Below are 21,775 nucleotides of genomic sequence, written 5' to 3' on the forward strand. Positions count from 1 at the left end.
CAAGCCTCCCCTTTTTCCTACAAACATAATGATGGTCATTATGGCCAAACAGTTCTATTTTTGTTTCATCAGACCAGAGGACATTTCTCCAAAAAGTATGATCTTTGTCCCCGTGTGCAGTTGCAAACCGTAGTCTGGCTTTTTCATGGCGGTTTTGGAGCAGTGGCTTCTTCCTTGCTGAGCGGCCTTTCAGGTTATGTCAATATAGGACTTATTTTACTGTGGATATAGATACTTTTGAACCTGTTTCCTCTAGCATCTTCACAAGGTCCTTTGCTGTTGTTCTGGAATTGATTTGCACTTTTTGCACCGAAATACGTTCACCTCTAGGAGACAGAACGTGTCTCCTTCCTGAGCGGTATGACGGCTACGTGGTCCCATGGTGTTTATACTTGCGTACTATTGTTTGTACAGATGAACGTGGTACCTTCAGGCGTTTGGAAATTGTTCCCAAGGATGAACCAGACTTGTGGAGGGCTACAATTTTTTTCTGAGGTCTTGGCTGATTTCTTTTGATTTTCCCATGATGTCAAGCAAAGAGGCACTGAGTTTGAAGGTAGGCCTTGAAATACATCCACAGGTACACCTCCAATTGACTCAAATTATGTCAATTAGCCTATCAGAAGCTTCTAAAGCCATGACATAATTTTCTGGAATTTTCCAAGCTGTTTAAAGGCACAGTCAACTTAGTGTATGTAAACTTCTGACCCACTGGAATTGTGATACAGTGAATTATAATTGAAATAATCTGTCTGTAAACAATTGTTGGAAAAATGACTTGTGTCATGCACAAAGTAGATGTCCTAACCGACTTGCCAAAACTATAGTTTGTTAACCTCTCTGGACCAGTGGGACGTTTGCGTCCCACCCTAGTCAACAGCCAGTGGAATTGTGTGGCGCGAAATACAAATACCTCAAAAATGCTATAAATTCAATTTCTCAAACATATTACTATTTTAAACCATTTGAAAGATAAGACTCTCGTTAATCCAACCACGTTGTCCGATTTCAAAAAGGCTTTACAGCGAAAGCAAAACATTCGATTATGTCAGGAGAGTACCCAGCCAGAAATAATCACACAGCCATTTTCAAAGCAAACATATATTTCACAAAAACCAAAACCACAGCTAAATGCAGCACTAACCTTTGATGATCTTCATCAGATGACACTCTTAGGACATTATGTTATACAATACATGCATGTTTTGTTCAATCAAGTTCATATTTATATCAAAAAACATCTTTTTACATTAGCATGTGATGTTCAGAACTAGCATACCCACCGAAAACTTCCAGTGAATTTACTAAATGACTCATGATAAACGTTGACAAAATACATAACAATTATTTTAAGAATTATAGATACAGAACTCCTTTATGCAAACGCTATGTCAGATTTTAAAATAGCTTTTCGGCGAAAGCACATTTTGCAATATTGTGAGTACATAGCTCGGCCATCACAGGCTAGCTAATTTGACACCCACCAAGTTTGGGGCAACCTAAACTCAGAATTACTATTAGAAAAATTGGATTACCTTTGCTGTTCTTCGTCAGAATGCACTCCCAGGACTTCTACTTCAACAACAAATGTTGTTTTGGTTGCAAATAATCCATAGTTATATCCAAATACCTCCATTTTGTTCGTGTGTTCAGGTCACTATCCAAAGGGTAACGCGCGAGCGCATTTTGCGACAAAAAAAATCAAAATATTCCATTACCGTACTTAGAAGCATGTCAAACGCTGTTTAAAATCAATTTTTATGCTATTTTTCTCGTAAAATAGCGATAATATTCCAACCGGACAACGTTGTATTCATTCAAAGACTGAAAGAAAAAAATTCGAGAAGTCTCATGAATGCGCATCTCAGTCTCACTGTCCCCAGGCAGGCCACTTACAAACTCTGCTGCTGTACTTTGCCCAGAGACAGGAGACACGTCATTCTGATTTCTGAACGCTTTAGAGAGCCAATGGAAGCCTTAGAAAGTGTCACGTAACAGCACAGATGCTGTAATTTCGATAGAGATGCAACAGAAGGACAACAAATTGTCAGACAGGGCACTTCCTGCATGGAATCTTCTCAGGTTTTGGCCTGCCATATGAGTTCTGTTATACTCACAGACACCATTCAAACAGTTTTAGAAACTTTAGAGTGTTTTCTATCCAAATCTACTAATTATATGCATTTTCTCCGGGCAAGAGTAGTAACCAGTTTAAATCGGGTACGTTTTTTATCCGGCCGTGAAAATTCTGCCCCCTAGCCCCAACAGGTTAACCCCTGTGCGGCCTCGGGACGGACATCCAGCGAAAAATCATATCGCCATTAGCATAAGAAAATGTAATAAAAAAAAAACATTTTTTTTCCCAAATTATATCGTTTTATAGATACACCTCTCCTGAATCGAACTACATTGTCCGATTTCAAAAAGGCTTTACAGCAAAAGCAAAACATTAGATTATGTTAGAGGAGTATATCGTAAAAGTAGCCACATAGCCATTTTCCGACCAACCACATGCATCACAAATAACCAAAAAACAGCTAAATGCAGCACTAACCTTTGACAATCTTCATCAGATGACACACCTAGGACATCATGTTACACAATACATGCATTCTTTTGTTCGATAAAGTTCATATTTATATATAAAAACAGCATTTTACATCGGTGCGTAACGTTGACTAACTATTTTCCCTCAAATGCATCCGATGAAACAGAGCTACAATTTACTAAATTACTATTCGAAAACATTTTTAAAATGTAATACTGTCATTCTAAGATTTATAGATGAATATCTCTTGAAAGCACCTGTAATGCCAGATTTAAAATTAACTTTACTGGGTAATCATACTTTGCGATAAAAGGGGATGTGATACTCTGAAAAATAGGCTAACGTTACAGGTCAGCGCCATCTTGGAACAATCGCATTTCACATCTAGTCTTGTATACTATTGTCAATAATCCCTTACCTTTGGTTGTCTTCATCAGAAAGCACTTCCAGGCATCCCAGGTCCACAACAAATGTATTTTCGTTCGAAAAAATTACTCCTTTATGTTCCAAGAGCTTGTTCTTGTTAGCACGTCTGAAGGGTGATCCAAATGCTCCGTCGGCCGCGGGACAGCCATTTCGAGAAAATGCATTTTTTTCCCATTTAGGTTTGTTCAAACATGTCAAACGTTGTATAACATAAATCTTCAGGGCGTTTTTCAACAAGAGAGCCAATAAGATTCAAGGAGGATGATTGCATTGTGTTTCAAAACGTTTCGAAAGGGGAGGGTAACCAGGGGCGCCGGCGTCATAATGGTGATGGCCCTCTCCGTGTGACCACGTTCCACAGCGTCTCATTCATTCAATTTTAACAGTAGAAGGCTCAAACCAATTTGTGAAGACTGGGGACATCTAGTGGAAGCAATAGGAAGTGCTCAATGAACCATAGCTCACGGTGTGATTAATAGGCAACGTGATGAAGTTGAGTTCGCAATTCAGAATTCCACTTCCTGTTTCCATCTGTCTCGGGGTTTTGACTGCCATATGAGTTCTGTTATACTCACAGACACCATTCAAACAGTTTTAGAAACTTTAGGGTGTTTTCTATCCACAAGTATTAATTATATGCATATCCTAGCTTCTGAGTTTGAGTAGAAGGCTGTTTAAAATGGGCACCATTTTTTTTCTAAATGCGCCGTCAAGAGGTTAACAAGAGATTTGTGGAGTAGTTGAAAAATGAGTTTTAATGACTCCAACCTAAGTGTATGTAGACTTCCGACTTCAACTGTAATTGAGGTATATATGTACATTTAACTAAGAATAAACTGACTAGGCAACAGAATAGATAATAAACAGTAGCAGCAAAACCTGCGTGATGGGTCAATAGAGTGTCCCAACAAATTGTGCTATTGTGTTTTTTCACTTTATTTGTAACTTATTTTGTACATAATGTTTCTGCCACATTTTCGTATGACTGAAAAGTGCTTCTAGATATCAGGACAGCAATTTCTCACCTCGGACTGGAAGAATGCCAGGTCACTGACCTCCACACTGCCAGGTCACTGACCTCCTCCATATAGTCTGTCTTATCGTCATCGGTGATCAGGCCTACCATTGTTGTGTTGTCAGTAAACTTATTGATGGCGTTGGAGTCGTGCGAGGCCACGCAGTCATGGGTGAACAGGGATTACAGGAGGGGACTGAACATGCATCCCTGAGGGGCCCCCGTGTTGAGGGTCAGCGTGGCGGATGTGTTGTTCCCTAACCTCACCACCTGGGGGCGGCCATTCAGGAAGTCCAGGATCCAGTTGCAGATAGAGGTGTTCAGTTGCAGGGTCCTGAGCTTAGTGGTGAGCTTTGAGAGCACTATGGTGTTCAATGTTGAGCTGTAGACAATGAACAGCATTCTCACATAGGTGTTCCTCTTGTCCAGGTGGAAAAGGGCAGTGTGGCGTGCAATAGAAATTGCGTCATCTGTAGATCTGTTGCATTGCGGGTGTAGTGAAAACAAGCATTTCACTACACCTGCAATAACATCTGCTAAATATGTGTATATGACCAATAAAATTGGATTTGTTTTGATGGGGCAGTATGCGAATTGGACTATGTCCAGGGTGTCTGGGATGATGGTGTTGATGTAAGCTGTGACCAGCGTTTCAAAACATTTCATGGCTACCAATTTGAGTACTACAGGGCTATAGTAATTTTGACAGGTTCACTTGGCATTCTTGTGCACAGGAACTATGGTGGTGTGCTTGAAACATATAGGTATTACAGACTGGGTCAGGGAGAGGTTGAAAATGTGAAAATGTGAAGACACTTGCCAGCTGGTCAGCGCAAGCTCTGAGTACGCATCCTGGTAATCCATCAGTCCCCGAGGCCTTGTGAATGTTAACCTGTTTAAAGGTCTTACTCACATTGGCTACAGAGAGCGAGATCACACAATCATCCGGAACAGCTGGTACTCTTATGCATAGTTCAGTGTTGCTTGCCTCGAAGTGAGCATAAAAGGCATTTAGCTCATCTGATAGGCTCACATCACTGGGTGGTTGGGTTTCCCATTGTAATCTGTGATGGTTTGCAAGGACCTTAGTCCTATTTTGATTCTTAGCCTGTTTGATGGCTCGTCGGAGGTCATAGTGGATTTCTTATAAGCTTCCGGATTGGTGTCCTGCTCCTTGAAAGCTGCAGCTCTAGCCTTTAGCTCATTGCGGATGTTGCCTCTAATTCATGTCTTCTGGTTGGGATATGTACGTACGGTCATTGTGGGGATGACCTCATTGATGCACTTATTAATGAAGCCGGGACTGATGTGGTGAACTCCTCAATGTTTGCCGATGAATCCTGAAACATATTACAGTCTGTGCTAGTGAAGCAGTCCTGTAGCTTTTCCATATTGAGCGTCACTGGTACTTCCTGTTTTGAGTTTTTGCTTGTATGCATTTCTCAAAAGTATAGCGTTATGGTCAGATTTGCCAAATGGAGGGCAAGCCTTCTATGTGTTTCTGTATATGGAGTAAAGGTAGTCTAGAGTTGTATTGCCTCTTGTTGCACAGGTGACCTTCTGGTAAATATGAGGTCAAACTGATTTCAGTTTCCCTGCATTAAAATGACTGGCCACGAGATATGTATTTTCTTGTTTGCCTATACAGCTTGTTGAGTGCCGTCATAGTGCCAGAATCGGTTAGTATCGTGGTAAATAGACAGCTATGAAAGATATTGCTTAATAGTATGGTCTGCAGCTTATCATGAGCTATTCTAATTCAAGCAAGCAAAACCTTGAGACTTCCTTAACATTAGAAATCGTTGCACCTGCTGCTGTTAAGAAATAGACACAACCCTCCTCCGTTCGTCTAACCCGAGGCTGCCGTCCGGTCTTAAAGATGTATGGATAAATCAACGAGATGTGTATTGTCCTTGTTCAGCCACTACTACGAGAAACTTTGAATATTACAGTTCTTCAGGTCCCATTGATAGGATAGTCTCAAACGGAGCTCCTCCGGTTCCTTCTCTAGTGACTGTATGTTTGCCAATAGAATGGAAGGTAGAGGCGGTTTATTTGCTCACCAACGTTGTCTCGTCAGGATACTAGCTCGTCTGCCTCTTTTGCATCATCGCTTCCTCTTTCGAGTCCGCGGCATTAGGGCCTGGTATGGAGTAAGCTGAACATCCAGAGCTGCCGACTCGTTGAAGTTAGTGATCGCATTCTGATGTCCAGAAGCTGTTTTCGATGACAGGAAATGATGGTGGAGAAATTATGTAGATAAGTGTATAAAAAAACACACAAAATATCAGAATTTACCAACAAGTGCTGGAAGAATGAGAGGAATTTAGAATCCCCTTAACCCCTTAAGAAAAGAGTTGAAACACCTTACATTGCCAGGCTAACATTAAAGCATTAGCTTTCCCTAGCGTTTCTTCAGAAGAACAAAGGAGGAAGTAGACATGATGCCCCATCCACAATGATTAGCTCAAATGCTAATCCTTCCCAGTCCTTACAGCCATGATTGAAGTGATGGACCCCAACACACACACACACACACACACACACACACACACACACACACACACACACACACACACACACACACACAGCACTTTGACGCTGCAGAGCCCATTGTTTAGCCGTTCTCCTGTTACCCGTCTCCTCAGACGGGCGTTAGCGATAGCCATTTTATCACAACTATGCAGAAGGGAAGTAACCCCCACCTTGCAATTAGCGACGCTCCCGTTGGTGCTCTGTAATGGAATAGTCCCAAATAAACCCAAATGTGATGTACGTATTTTACGCAGGTCTGTCATTGCCATTGTGTCATTCGTTTGTTATTGACTGCACAGAGTGTGCCAGATAAAATGTTCTGATTTTGTTGGTTTGTTGATCTAATGCATAAATTAATTAATGAATCAATGTCGGTCAATGCCTTCTAAGCTCCTTTGTTTATGTTTTTTCTCTCCCCATAGATCCACCCAGAGGAGGAAGACTACGGCTTTGAGATTGAGGAGAAGAACAAAGCCATCGTGGTGAGGTCTGTCACCAGGGGCTCTCACGCTGAGGTGAGGAGTCTATAAACACACAGACACCGTAAAATACACACAGACATAGATGACGACACACACACACCTCCTATGCTTCCTCCTCCTTACTGACAGACCCCGTTAGTCCCAGTGTGTGAGACAGTGGTGGTGCTGTCACTCTTCCTGTCCCTCTCCTCATGGGGACTTTATTCTCAGTGTGGAGATCAGAACTATTAGACATGCCTGCTCACATTCTCCTCACTGCCATCTCAGCTCTCTGTGTGTGTGTGTGTGTGGGTGGGGGTTCTGTGCATATGTGTTTATCTGTCTTTCTGCCTGCAGCTGGAGGACAGCCTTATATCTACTCTCTTTCTTTTTGAATCAACTCCTCAAGGTCTTGTTGACTAGTTGGATCAGAGCATATGTGCAACGACTGGGGATCCATGAGGAAGGGATTAGTAAACACAGTCTTACAGCACTCCTTCCCTAACTGTCCCTCAGTGTTCCTTAATATCTTACTCCCCTCCCTCGCTCCCTGCCCAATCCAACTCACTCCTCCCACTCTAAGGCCTACAGTTGTACCATCATCCTTACAGTTCCTAAAATGAACCTCTCACACTCCCACCCTACCCTATTTTTCCTCCCTCTTGTTTCCACTCCATCTCACTCCTCCTCATCCCCCTTCTATTCCTCCCCTCCTCTGCTCCAGACAGTGCCAGTCTAGTTGGGCCCTGGCTGACACAGAGCGTGTGAATCCGAGACTGCCCAAACACTGAGTCCGTCTGTGTGTGTGCTTTATGAATGAGGACCATCTGATTCCCAGGGCCCAGTGGGGGGAAAAAAACCTGGGAGAGCCAGGGACTCCGGGAGGGTTGCGGGGAGAATACCTAACACACAAATGTGAAAACGCACGCAGGCACACTCACTCACTCAGTGGGCCACTGTGTCCTCCAGAGCCAGCCCCCCAGACAACCAAAGCCAAGCATCATACTAGTGGATCTGGTCCCTGTGTCCTGGGCTAGCCAGAGAGGATATAAAGGCTGCCGTGAGAATAGCTGTGTTTTTCATCATTTAGATGTTATTTTTTAGGCTATTGCCATCACTTATCCAGGTTTTATAAGTGAAATCTGGTCGAACATTGTTCACACTATTTTACATCTGAAAAACAAAATGGACACTGACGTACCAGAAATGAAGAGACAACCTACCCTGATGCTCCACCGTTGTTGTCTCTCTCTCCATCCTCCCCTCCAGATGGCGGGGCTGCAGGAGGGCAGGAAGATCTTCACCATCAACGAGGACTTGGTGTTCCTCAGGCCCTTCCAGGAGGTGGAGACCATGATCAACCAGGCCTTCTGCATCCGCCGCTCCTTACGCATGCTGGTCAACATCAAGGCCAAGGAGTGAGTACACAGGCATGTGTATATATATATACACACACACACACACACACACACACACACACACACACACACACACACACACACACACACAGAGAGACAGGTATCCTCTACACACCTACACAATCAACCAGGCCTTCTGCATCCGCCGCTCCTTACGCCTGCTGGTCAACACCAAGGCCAAGGCGTGACTACACAGGCATGTGTATACACACAGACAAGTATCCTCTACACACCTACACTAGTGGCAGTCGGTGCTGTTTAAGATGAGGGAGGACGATTATTTTTTTATGAGCATGGCCTTATTTCTATTACAGCATATTGGAAGACTGTCGTATTCGATTCATCCAGCTTAATGTAACACTGATAGGTTTAGGCTACTTCATGATACTCAAATGTTCCTGTACACATCATGTGGTTGCTCCAACCGAGCCTATGAATGAAAGTTTACAATGTAGGTGAACAGGTAGAGAGAAATTTGAGTCATCAAGGTGACAGACATTGACACATTCAATACCGCCTTGCACAATCTTACCTGCATCTAGCTGATCTAGTGTGTAGTCATTAGTCCAACAGTTGCAAGCGAGTTTCTATTGGACAGGTATGTTTATCCCTGTTTTTGTTCGGTTTGCTTCTGTTTAAGAAACGTTTTTCAACAGAATCGGCGGAATGAATACACACCTGATCACATGCAAGGGTGTTTCGAGTAATCAGAGAAAACAAGTATCGTAACGGATATGGGCAATTTTCTGGATCAGATTACAGATTAGTATCGGGAAAAATAATACTTTTTCACAAAAGCAGTGCACTGGGCCTTTACTAGTCCTCCATTAGCAGACCCATATAGCCTTCTGAATTGCACCCCCAAAAAATGTATAGCGCCTAAATATAGCTCCGTTTATTGCATAAATGGTGCATGGATTTGAATGAATTACAGTGTAGGCTAATCCGTGTGTAAACTATGACACAATGTAAATGGAGAAGGCTAAAACGTGGTCAGCGGCAGATCAAAATGGCAGCACCAAGTCTCCGGGTGAACGGAGGAGTTGTCCATGGTGCTGTCATTCAATATTCTTTATTTACCCTGTTCGTAATGAGCACAGGAAGGTTGCATTTTGGCTTCTGCTCAGATGGCTGAAGCGAGCGGGGAACACATGCAGCACACAGACACCACCGGCTACAGACCTACCACAGATCTGACTTGCAGTGGTGTAGTGGTATTTCTGTAGATGAGGACCCGCACAATTTGCCTATATATACACGGGGTACCAGTATCGAGACAATGTGCAGGGGTACGAAGTACAGTTGTAGTCGGAAGTTTACATACACCTAAGCCAAATACATTTAAACTCAGTTTTTCAAAATTCCTGACATTTAATCCTAGTAAAATTCCCTGTTTTAGGTCAGTTAGGATCACGACTTTATTTTAAGAATGTGAAATGACAGAATAATAGTAGAGAGTGATTTATTTCAGATTTTATTTCTTTCATCACATTCCCAGTGGGTCAGAAGTTTACATACACTCAATTAGTATTTGGTAGCATTGCCTTTAAATTGTTTAACTTGGGTCAAACATTTCGGATAGCCTTCCGCAAGCTTCCCACAATAAGTTGGGTGAATTTTGGCCCATTCCTTCTGACAGAGCTGGTGTAACTGAGTCAGGTTTGTAGGCCTCCTTGCTCGCACACACTTTTTCAGTTCTGCCCACTCTCTTTGAGTCAACTACTCACCACATTTTATGCACTGCAGTGCTAGTTAGCTGTAGCTTATGCTTTCAGGACTAGATTCATTCTCTGATCCTTTGATTGGATGGACAACATGTTAGTTCATGCTGCAAGAGCTTTGATAACTTCCGGAGGACGTCCTCTAACCTATCTTAATTACTGTGTAAGTTTATGGAAAAGGGGGGTGAGAAACACGAGCCTCCTAGGTTTTGTATTGAAGTCAATGTACTCAGAGGAGGATGGAAACTAGCTGTCCTCAGGCTACAACATGGTGCTGCTACCTTATAGAGTGCTGTTGAGGCTACTGTAGACCTTCATTGCAAAACAGTGTGTTTTAATCAAATATTTGGTGACATGAATATATTAAGTATAGTTTTATCTAAAAAGGGTTCACTTTTTTAATGTTTCACAATTGTTTTAAATTCACTGACGCTGGTCCTTCCCTTCCTCCTCTGAGGAGCCTCTACTGACCTACACACACGTGTGCGCACGCACACATACACACTCTCTTGTTGTTATAGGATTGTGAAGATTCCAGACACTCCCGATGCCCTGTCCTTCAAACTCAGTGGCTCTGCCCCACCTCATGTACACGCAGTAAGGAAAGGTGAGTAACAACCTCTCTGATTGGGAAAGGGGGATACCTAGTAAGTTGTACAACTGAATGCATTTAACTGAAATGTGTCTTCCGCATTTAACCCAACCCCTCTGATTCAGAGAGGTGCGGGGGGCTTCCTTGATCAACATTATGTTATAGGATGAGGCGTTACCTGCCAGCCATGCACCTGTTAACTTCCGTTCCAGTTTCTTGAGGCTCTGCTTTTTAGGACCACATGTTCGCCAGGCTAGGGTCAAAGGACCACATGTTCGCCAGGCTAGGGTCAAAGGACCACATGTTCGCCAGGCTAGGGTCAAAGGACCACATGTTTGCCAGGCTAGGGTCAAAGGACCACATGTTTGCCAGGCTAGGGTCAAAGGACCACATGTTTGCCAGGCTAGGGTCAAAGGACCACATGTTTGCCAGGCTAGGGTCAAAGGACCACATGTTTGCCAGGCTAGGGTCAAAGGACCACATGTTTGCCAGGCTAGGGTCAAAGGACCACATGTTTGCCAGGCTAGGGTCAAAGGACCACATGTTTGCCAGGCTAGGGTCAAAGGACCACATGTTTGCCAGGCTAGGGTCAAAGGACCACATGTTTGCCAGGCTAGGGTCAAAGGACCACATGTTTGCCAGGCTAGCGTCAAAGGACCACATGTTTGCCAGGCTAGGGTCAAAGGACCACATGTTTGCCAGGCTAGGGTCAAAGGACCACATGTTTGCCAGGCTAGGGTCAAAGGACCACATGTTTGCCAGGCTAGGGTCAAAGGACCACATGTTTGCCAGGCTAGGGTCAAAGGACCACATGTTTGCCAGGCTAGGGTCAAAGGACCACATGTTCGCCAGGCTAGGGTCAAAGTACATTTTTTATTTTGTTTACAAATGTTGAGTCACGAGCAAGGGATGGGTCCAAATGTGTAAAACAGTTGGATAAGGAAGGAGGAAACATGGCCGCCGATTATTTTCTGCTGCATTGAGGGAGAAGGAGTCACTACCCGGGGTCTTGCTTCTCTTTTATTATGTCAGAGGGAGCTCATACACTCTGATCTGGCTGCGCACACACGAACACACACACGAACACACACACGCAGGCTCCTTTCAGCTACGGGCCCCATGGGAGTTTCTGAAGGATGATATCATACTCCCCAGCTCCCTCTCTCTTCTCCTAAATCAGGATCCTGGTTGACGGCTGGGATTTGGTTGGCTTGGGTTGGCTGCTAAACTGAAGTTATGGAGTCGTGTGCTTTGTGTGAGGTGGATCACTGGGGAAATTATGCTATTTTTAAACGGGACAGGAGATCTGTTCTTATTTTAGGGCACAGCTAAAGTGTTACCAGACAACTTATTTCAGGACCAAAACAATATAGGAACTTTAATTATTATTATACACATAGCTTTATAATAATATATGCCATATTGCAGATGCTTTTATCCGAAGCAACATACAGTCATGTGTGCTTACATTTTATGTATCGGTGGTCCCGGGAATTGAACCCAAAACCCTGGTATTGCTAAAGCCATGCTTTACCACCTGAGCCACACACCTATCTACTTCTTAGATGAGCAGATGGTCTTGGATATGCCTTATTCTCTGATAATGATAAAAACAGATTCTTCATCTCAATGGGATCTCCAAATAAAATAGAATTAACTAAATATTTACAGAATGAACCAGATGGATAAGGATACGTTGTACACATGCTGTTATTATAGAGAAACACTCATTCAACATGCATACATTCTGTGACATCGGTGGTTACAGGATTACACATAATAACTGTGTCCCCGCCCACTTTGACCCTTGTGTGATTATAGGGTCGGTGGCGGCGGTGGCAGGCCTCCAGCCAGGTCAGTGCATCCTGAAGGTGAATGGCAACAACATGAACCATAGCAACTACCAGGAGGTCCTGGAGCACTTCACCTCCCACCACGACCAGCAGGATCAGCCCGACATGGTGAGACAGTTTGCGTGCAGAGCTGTGGTCCAGCGGTAACACTACCGGATCAATACACACATGGGACTCCCTACTGGAAAACAGGGTTCAATCCATGTCTCATCCCCCTCTGATTCTTACTGTCTGTCAATAAAGCATTCAAATACATAGGGAGAATCTCTTTTTTTAAGAAAGAGACATTTGACGACAAACAATGTTTTAATACTGTACGCACAATATTAGGGAAACATACATGATCAGAGATTCAACCATGATGGCATTAGCCTAATGTACCATTGCTACTTTTCTACCAGTGTCAACACGTGTTTCAATCAAACTACTGTAGTGTGTTCCCTTCTACAGTGTCACATGCAAGGGTTTGACTGGTTTAATGCGTCACAACCAGGGTTCTTCTGCATCCTCAATTTCACTCTTCTATTGTTTACAGTGAACTGCCAATATACCTACTTTTCCCCTTGTTTTTATTTTCCTACTGTGACAAATATTTTGGCTTTATCAGCTTGGGACAGTGCAGGGTATACTATGGAGCAGAGGTAGGACCAAGTCATTGTTTTACAAGTCACAAGTAAGTCTCAGGTCTTAGCACTCAAGTCCCAAGTCAAGACAGGCAAGTCCGAGTCAAGTCTCAAGTCAAGACCGACAAGTATCAAGTCAAGTCTGAAGTCCTAAACTTTGAGTTTCGAGTCCTAAACAAGTCATAATGTGCTCTTCACCAAATGTAACACCATTTCATATTTTTAACAAGAGTAATAGTTAGTTTATTACATTTACGCAAATCATGAAAGCTTTTAAAAATATCTATATATTTATTACTTTCCAAATAAACTTTATATTTCCATGGAAATACATGGGTAGACATGAGAAAGACCCCCCCCCCCCCAATAGTGATCGACTATCGAGGATTGCTATGAGGCGAAAGCGGGTGATGTAGGCTTGTACACAATCGCCCAACCTTGATTTAGGAACATCAGGCAGGATTTAGGCTACCAACTGCCTAGCCATTTGTAGCCCAATCTTGGGTGCAATGATCACGTTCCCGCACTGACTGATTGTGTGGAGGCTCATTGATTTAACGTTACGCTAGCCTACATGATACACTGGTAAAGTAATAAAATATATAGCAGTCGGCTATATTAGCCATGCCTTACCATTCTTTGTGCAGCTTCAAATGTCGAACAAAGTTGGAAATTGTTGCGCCGCCGTCTGTAATTTTCTTCCCGCATGTTTTGCAAGTTGCAATCCATTTTTGTTGATACAGCATCGTCTTTATAAAAATATAATTTTGGGTATCATCTTTCCAAGGGCTCCATCTGAATTCACCCGCCGACGTTCCTCTGCACTGCCACGTGCAACTTTTTCTCAGCTGGCACAATCTGATTGGCTGCTGTCGGATTCAAACTGTAATCCGTTAAATGAAGAGTTGATGCGCTGCACACTTTTTTTAATAGCATCATTTTTTATATTTGGACTTGGGGAGGGTGTCAGGTCGAGTCAAAAGGCTCAAGTCCAAGTTAAGTCACGAGTCATTGGTGTTAAAGTCAAAGTCGAGTTGCAAGTCATCATATTTGTGACTCGAGTCTGACTCGAGTCCACACCTCTGCTATGGTGTGCTTTCATTAGGAGCTCCTTTGTTGATGTTTACTCTGGCTCCTCTCCTCTTGTCCAATCCCCTGCTTTGTTGATGTTTACTCTGGCTCCTCTCCTCTTGTCCAATCCCCTGCTTTGTTGATGTTTACTCTGGCTCCTCTCCTCTTGTCCAATCCCCTGCTTTGTTGATGTTTAACCTGGCTTAACTCTGTTTGGAGCACATCTTAATGTCTATTTTACTTCATTCACACACAACTTCTTTAACTGCCAGAGAAGCACATGTGATTCCAAGCACACTCTTGCACAGAAACCTAGACACACACTTGAATGTATGCACGCATATTATACAACTAGACACAAACACACCAGTGTTTGACCCTGGTGTGTCCTCCCTGTGTCCTGTCAGTGTCAGTGGGTGTACCGTGCGTTTGAGGACATGGAGGAGGAGGGGGGCTCGTTCAAGGCCTGCACAGCAGAGAAATGCTCAGACATAGATGAGGAGAACGGCAGGAACGGAACAGGTACTGTACACCACCTCACCACGGGGGTGTGTGTGAGAGAAAGAATGGGAACGGATCAGGTACCTTACACAATCTCACCATAGAAGTGTATGCTTGTGTCTGTCTGCTAACAGGTGTGTACTTGAAAGTAGGTACTCAAAAGCGTCCCTTTGTCCGATCCAGACTACAGGGGGGGGCTGAGCCGGCTGTCTCTGTCTGACACGGTGCCCCTGGTGAGCATGACGGTGGACAACGTGCACCTGGAGCACGGCGTTGTGTACGAGTATGTCAGTACAGCCGGCATCAAGAGCCACGTCCTGGAGAAGATGGTGGAGCCCAAGGGCTGCTTCAGCCTTACTGCGAAGGTACAGCACATGTCCACTGTTTATGTAGTATTAGCATGCTAACACTACTCTTATCATGCTAGCAGCAGTATGTGGTTCAGTTTCAAGTTTTTATTGTGACGTACGCTAGCACAGTGACATGCTTTTCTTGCTTGCTCTTTCCCAACAATGCAGTATATATTTTTTTTAAAGTAGAACAAAAACACTAGAAATAGGAAAACACGAATCAGTAAGAAACCTATATACAGGGTCAGTGCAAATACCATATTTATAATGTGCAGGGATACTGGAGTGGCAGGGTTAGATATGTACAGTTGAAGTCGGAAGTTTACATACACCTTAGCCAAATACATTTAAACTCAGTTTTTCAATATTCCCTGTCTTAGGCCAGTTAGGATCACCACTTTATTTTAAGAACGTGAAATGTCAGAATTTTTAATTTTTAATTTCAACTTTATTTAACCAGGTAGGCTAGTTGAGAACAAGTTCTCATTTACTGCGACCTGGCCAAGATAAAGCAAAGCAGTGCGACACAAACAACAACACAGAGTTACACATGGAATAAATAAACATACAGTCAATAATACAATAGAAAAAGTTGATATACAGTGTGTGCAAAAAATATATATACACGGGACACGACAAGACGAAGACAAAGACGTCTGACTGCTACGCCATCTTGGAGTAGAGAGAATGATTTATTTCAGCTTTTATTTCTTTCATCCCATTCCCAGTGGGTCAGAAGTTTACATACACTCAATTAGTATTTGGTAGCATTGCCTTAAAATTGTTTAACTTGGGTCAAATGTTTTGGGTAGCCTTCCACAAGCTTCCCACAATAAATTGGGTGAATTTTGGCCCATTCCTCCTGACAGAGCTGGTGTAACTGAGTCAGGTTTGTAGGCCTCCTTGCTCGCACACACTTTTTCAGTTCTGCCCACAAATTACTTGTGTCATGCACAAAGTAGATGTCCTAACCGACTTGCCAAAACTATAGTTTGTTAACAAGAAATTTGTGGAGTTGTTGAAAAACGAGTTTTAATGACTCCAACCTAAGTGTGTGTAAACTTCCGACTTCAACTGTATACGGGTAAGGTGACTAGGCATCAGGATATATTATAAACAGAGTAGCAGCAGCGTATATGATGATTGTATGTGAGTGCATGTTTGAATGTATGTGTGTGTGTGTGTGAGGAAATGATGAGTGAGTGTGTAGAATGTGCATAGGGACTATAAAATGGAAGGGTCAATGCAGAGAGTCACTGTAGCCTGAAGGCTTCTTCGGCCATACCGTCAAGGAACAGGAAATGTCCATTGTTGTTGTAGTCTCCTAGCATTAGCAAAAACACTTTGGGTTTGTCTTTACTGCATAGCCACAGCCATGATTTCTACCATTTAGCATTTATGATGAGAACAATAGGAGTGAATGGTTCCCAGGTTGCTTCATGCTCTTCTCTCCATGCAAAAACCACTTCAAATAACTTGAACTTGAAGACGTGAACCCAAAGGGATTTTAAACATACACTCTGCCCTGTCAGATCCTGGAGGCCTTTGCAAGCGACGACAGTCATTTTGTGCGTAGCTGCAGCCAGCTGATCTCGCAGAGTGACCGCGTGATGTCCATGCCCCAATTTGAGTTCAGGAACATCTGTGATACCAAGCTGGAGAGCATCCGCCGGCGAATCAGCAGATACCAGCAGGTACAGGAGCTACAGGATCCCTCTATCATAGCCCCTTTTGTAGTGCAAGAGCAGCTACAAATGTCTTCAAGTTCTCTCGCTCTCTCTCTCGCACTCTCTCTTCTTTCTCTCCTTTCTCTCCCTCACTCTCCCCGTCCCCCGCCACACACACACAGACACTCAGATCAGCAGCGAGTATTGATCCATCATTATGTGATAGCGGTAAATATACCGTTTTTCATTAGCTGTGGTTTTCAGTTTGCCCAGGAGCTGAGGAAAAAGGCGTGCCCCACATTCAAGCAGGCAGGTGTACTGACCCACACGCTGGGCTGTATGGACTTTGTGCCCACCAACTGCCACATCAACCTGATGCAGGTGTCCCACCCCAAGACCACCATGGTGTCCGGCAGGGCCTTCAGCTTCCGCTTCGGACGCAAGAACTCCTTCTACGGCCTGGACCCTGACCAAGGTGGGGTGAGAAGACAATGTGGACGTGTGGGTGTGTGTGTGCGTGCGTGCTAATTAATTACAAATTAAAATCTGAAATGTCTTGAGTCAATAAGTATTCAACCCCTTGGTTAAGGCAAGCCTAAATAAGTTCAGGAGTAAAAATGTGCTTAACAAGTCACATAATATGTTGCATGGATTTTTACATTTTTGGTGTGGATGGTGTGGATGTGTCAATACACCCAGTCACTACTAAGATGCAGTTGCCAGAGAGGAAGGATTTAAAACAGGTACAGAGTTTAACCTCTTGGGGCTAGGTGGGACGCTGCGTGCCACCCGTGGTGCACTCCATCAACAGCAGGTGCATTTCAAGAGCGGCAAATTTGAATCCAAATAAATGTCAAAATTCAAATTTTTCAAAAATACAACTATGTTACACCATTTGAAAGATAAACATCTCCTTAATCTAACCACGTTTTACGATTTCAAAAAGGTTTTACGGCGAAAGCATAAATTTAGAGTATGTTAGGACAGTACATTTACAAGAGTTGTGTGTAATGTTTTGTCAAGTCAAAGACAGGGTCACCAAAACCATAAAACCAGCTAAAATGATGCACTAACCTTTTACAATCTCCATCAGATGACACTCCTAGGACATTATGTTAGACAATGCATGCATTTTTAGTTCTATCAAGTTCATATTTATATCCAAAAACAGCGTTTTACTATGGCATTGATGTTGAGGAAATCGTTTCCCTCCAATAACCGGCAGTCAAGTCAGCGTAACAAATTAAATAATTAAAATTAGAAAACATTGGTAAAATATTATATTGTCATTTAAAGAATTATAGATTTACATCTCTTGAACGCAATCAACTTGCCAGATTTAAAAATAACCTTACTGGGAAATCACACTTTGCAATAATCTGAGCACTGCGCCCAGAAAAATACGCGTTGCGATACAGACTAGACGTCATGTTGGGGAGATCTAAAATCGAAAATACTATGTAAATAATCCATTACCTTTGATTCTCTTCATCAGATGTCACTTCCAGGTATCACAGGTCCATAACGAATGTAGTTTTGTTCAAAAAAGCTCATCATTTATGTCCAAAAATCTCCATCTTGTTAGCACATGATCTAAGCCAGCCGGACTTCTCGTCATGAACGAGGGGAAAAAATATATTTACGTTCGTTCAAACATGTCAAACGTTGTATAGCATAAATCATTAGGGCCTTTTTAACCAGAACATGAATAATATTCAAGGTGGACGAATGCATACTCTTTTATAACGTATTGGAACGAGGGTACCCAACATGAACTCGCGCGCCAGGTGTCTAATGGGACATCATCGTTCCATGGCTCTTGTTCGGTCAGATCTCCCTCCAGAAGACTCAAAACACTTTGTAAAGGCTGGTGACATCTAGTGGAAGCAATAGGAAGTGCCAAAATATTCCTAAACCCCTGTGTTTTTCAATGGGATAGGTTTAAAGTCAATACAACACATCAGGTATCCACTTCCTGTCAGAAAATGTCTCAGGGTTTTGCCTGCCAAATGAGTTCTGTTATACTCACAGACACCATTCAAACAGTTTTGGAAACTTTAGAGTGTTTTCTATCCATATATAATAAGTATATGCATATTCTAGTTACTGGGTAGGATTAGTAACCAGATTAAATCGGGTACATTTTTTTTATCCAGACGTGCAAATGCTGCCCCCTAGACCCAACAGGTTAATGGCTGTGATAGGAGAATATTCCAAAACATGCATCCTCTTTGCAATAAGGCACTAAAGTAATACTGCAAAAAATGTGGCAAAGCAATTCACTTTTTGTCCTGAATACAAAGTGTTATGTTTGGTGGCCAATCCAATACAACACATTACTGAGTACCACTCTTCATATTTTCAAGCATAGTAAGAGTGAGATAATTTTTTTCACTTACTTAGCTAGTGAATTCAGCTAGATAGTCTAGCCTACTCAAACAGAGACGAATGCTATGTTACCTAGCTGGCTATGGCTATCCAACACTGGAACTCTTCCTAGGTAAGCTTTTGGTTTTATTAATTTATTGCCACTGGGGCCCGCTGGTGTAACTGTCCAATAGAAAATCTTGTTTGCAACTTTTGGACTAATGATTACATCCTAGATCAGCTAGATGCAGGTAAGATTGCGCAAGGCGGTATTGAATGTGTCAATGTCTGTCACCTTGATGACTCAAATTTCTCTCTACCTGTTCACCTACATTGTAAACTTTCATTCATAGGCTCGGTTGGAACAACCACATGATGTGTACAGGAACATTTGAGTATCATGAAGTAGCCTAAACCTATCAGTGTTACATTAAGCTGGATGAATCGAATACGACAGTCTTCCAATATGCTGTAATAGAAATAAGGTCATGCTCATAAAAAAATAATCGTCCTCCCTCATCTTAAACAGCACCGACTGCCACTGTACTGTACATGTACTGGCACACACATACAGTACACACTCATATGCACACATACCTTTAGATTACAAATAGAACAACAGTACAGCAGCACACATACTACACAGCTCTATACCAACTTTGTAGAGTTATGTCAATGCCTCAGTTCAGTTATTCTGTGTAATTCTAGTCACAGTTGAGTTTTGCCAACAATAGTCAAGATCCCCTTTACAACATTGCGCAGAGCTAGCCTATAACCCACCTTAAAGCTTAAAACAAAGAGATAATTTCAACTAAATACCATCTTTGATCAATTAAATCCCACAGTACAAATTACTTTATAAGCTCTTGTGATGAAACAAACTGAGTAAATTAGCCTTTAGCCGCATATAGTGACAACTCCCACAGTAAACAACCGTTCGCCTCAGGCGACCCCCACTCCGAAACGTTTAGCCATCCTCTCTGTGGGTGTTGGTGAATAATGTAATCAAAGCGGTCCTTCCAAGACACCAAGGGTGGAACATTCTTCAGAAAGTGAGGGGGAGAGAAGGTAATCATTGGATTACTTTACTGTTTAGATGGACAGGGAAAGAGAGAGGGAAGGACAGAGAAGAGGGAGAGAAACAGAGAGGAGAGAGAGAGTCGGCAGGAGAGATATTTTACAGGTGTAGCCCTTGGCCCATCCCCAGAATTAAATAGAACATTATGTATCTCTATGGGCCCATCTTGTCCTCCTGTCTGTGTTTTGTCGGTCTCTGCGGTTTCAGTAGCCTGCCTTTCGGCCTGTCACACGGGCCGCTCTGACACGGCTCAGAGAAACAGTAAGACGGGAAGAGACAGAGGAAGCTGCAACAGCCAGCCAGCTGTCTGACTGGAAGATTAGCATTGTTAGTATTGCTTCAACCTTCCTCTCTCCTCAGTTCCTCGACTTAATCATAGCCTGTGCTATTATGTGCTAACATTACACCCTCAGGCTTCTAGATCAGGAAGTAGAATTGTGAATTAGACAAATTATTTTTCACTTTGTTTTTACCATGCTCTAGGCATTTCTTCATGACTCTCAAGGCAGTAGAATGTACATAGAACAGCAATGTGTAATGGGCCCTTTATACACAAGCACACTGTTTTTGTCAAAATGATAGGTTGTATATTCACCAGAGTGTTATAGGTGGTATAGGTCTCTGGAAGTGAGAGTTGATTGTCTCTCCCTCTTTCCCTTTCCCCCCTCTATTTTTACCTCTGCTTTTCTGACATCACGATGTGAAGTGCAGCTTTTCTGATAAAGAATTCTAACTTCAAGTTGAAAGACGTAGATACTTATTTTAATACTCTTTCACTTCCTTTTCTTTACCTCTATTTATTCATCTATTTATTTTCTCTCTCCCCACAGCTAACCTGTCTCGCATGTCTCACACCCAACACTGTGTGACTAGCATGGGTGCCCCGTCTTACAGCTGCAGCGGTCTCTGGGAGGAGGGGGATGATGAGGGGGACATCGAGGGCTCTGGAGAGGGCATCCCAGACAGGATGCAGCAGGCCAACCGGGGGAATGGCCTCAGCTTCCTGCTCAAACAGGAGGACATGGAGATCCAGGATGCCTACATCCGCCTCTACAGCCGCCTGAACATCGCCGTGCAAGAGATGAGGCAGTACGTTACCCAAATAGACGTGTAAGTACACATGTGAAAATCCTTGCAAAGTACCTACTGTACGTCAGGGATCTCAATCCGGTGGCCCTCGAGCCAGACACGTTCCGCGAGCTCATTTAATGTGGCCAAATATACAGTGGGGTTCCAAAAATGTTTACACCCTTGATAAAGACAAGTAAAAATGACTCTATAATCTATAAACCACAGGTTGCCAATGTGTTTCAAGTCCGGAGACTGAGATGGCCATTGCAAAATGTTGATTTTTTTTTGCCCAATTAATCATTTCTTTGCAGATTTTGATGTGTGCTTGGGGTTATTGACTACATATAATTTCTAAATTTTTATAGCATACAATATAATTTAGCTCAGTATTTATCAAGGGTGTTATTATTCTGCATGAAAATGAAAGGCCAAGATATTATGGAACCGTTGTCCCCAGACAGTCTCCTGAGGCCTGGCC

The 21,775-nt window shown here is 42.9% G+C and overlaps 1 protein-coding gene across 2 annotated transcripts in view; it reads left to right on the forward strand.

The window, feature by feature from the left end:
- Positions 1-21,775, forward strand: part of LOC106566945 (phosphatidylinositol 3,4,5-trisphosphate-dependent Rac exchanger 1 protein) — a 148,805-nt gene that overhangs the window by 103,205 nt on the left and 23,825 nt on the right. For both annotated transcript variants that reach the window (XM_014135621.2, XM_014135623.2), the window contains 9 exons: positions 6,947-7,039; positions 8,255-8,403; positions 10,646-10,731; positions 12,538-12,677; positions 14,671-14,785; positions 14,948-15,129; positions 16,647-16,808; positions 17,046-17,256; positions 21,057-21,336. In XM_014135621.2, coding sequence (XP_013991096.2) covers positions 6,947-7,039; positions 8,255-8,403; positions 10,646-10,731; positions 12,538-12,677; positions 14,671-14,785; positions 14,948-15,129; positions 16,647-16,808; positions 17,046-17,256; positions 21,057-21,336 — 1,418 coding nt within the window. The remainder of the gene's footprint in view (positions 1-6,946; positions 7,040-8,254; positions 8,404-10,645; positions 10,732-12,537; positions 12,678-14,670; positions 14,786-14,947; positions 15,130-16,646; positions 16,809-17,045; positions 17,257-21,056; positions 21,337-21,775) is intronic.

This window comes from Salmo salar, chromosome ssa13 (assembly GCF_905237065.1).
Source record: "Salmo salar chromosome ssa13, Ssal_v3.1, whole genome shotgun sequence".
Lineage (NCBI taxonomy): Eukaryota > Metazoa > Chordata > Actinopteri > Salmoniformes > Salmonidae > Salmo > Salmo salar.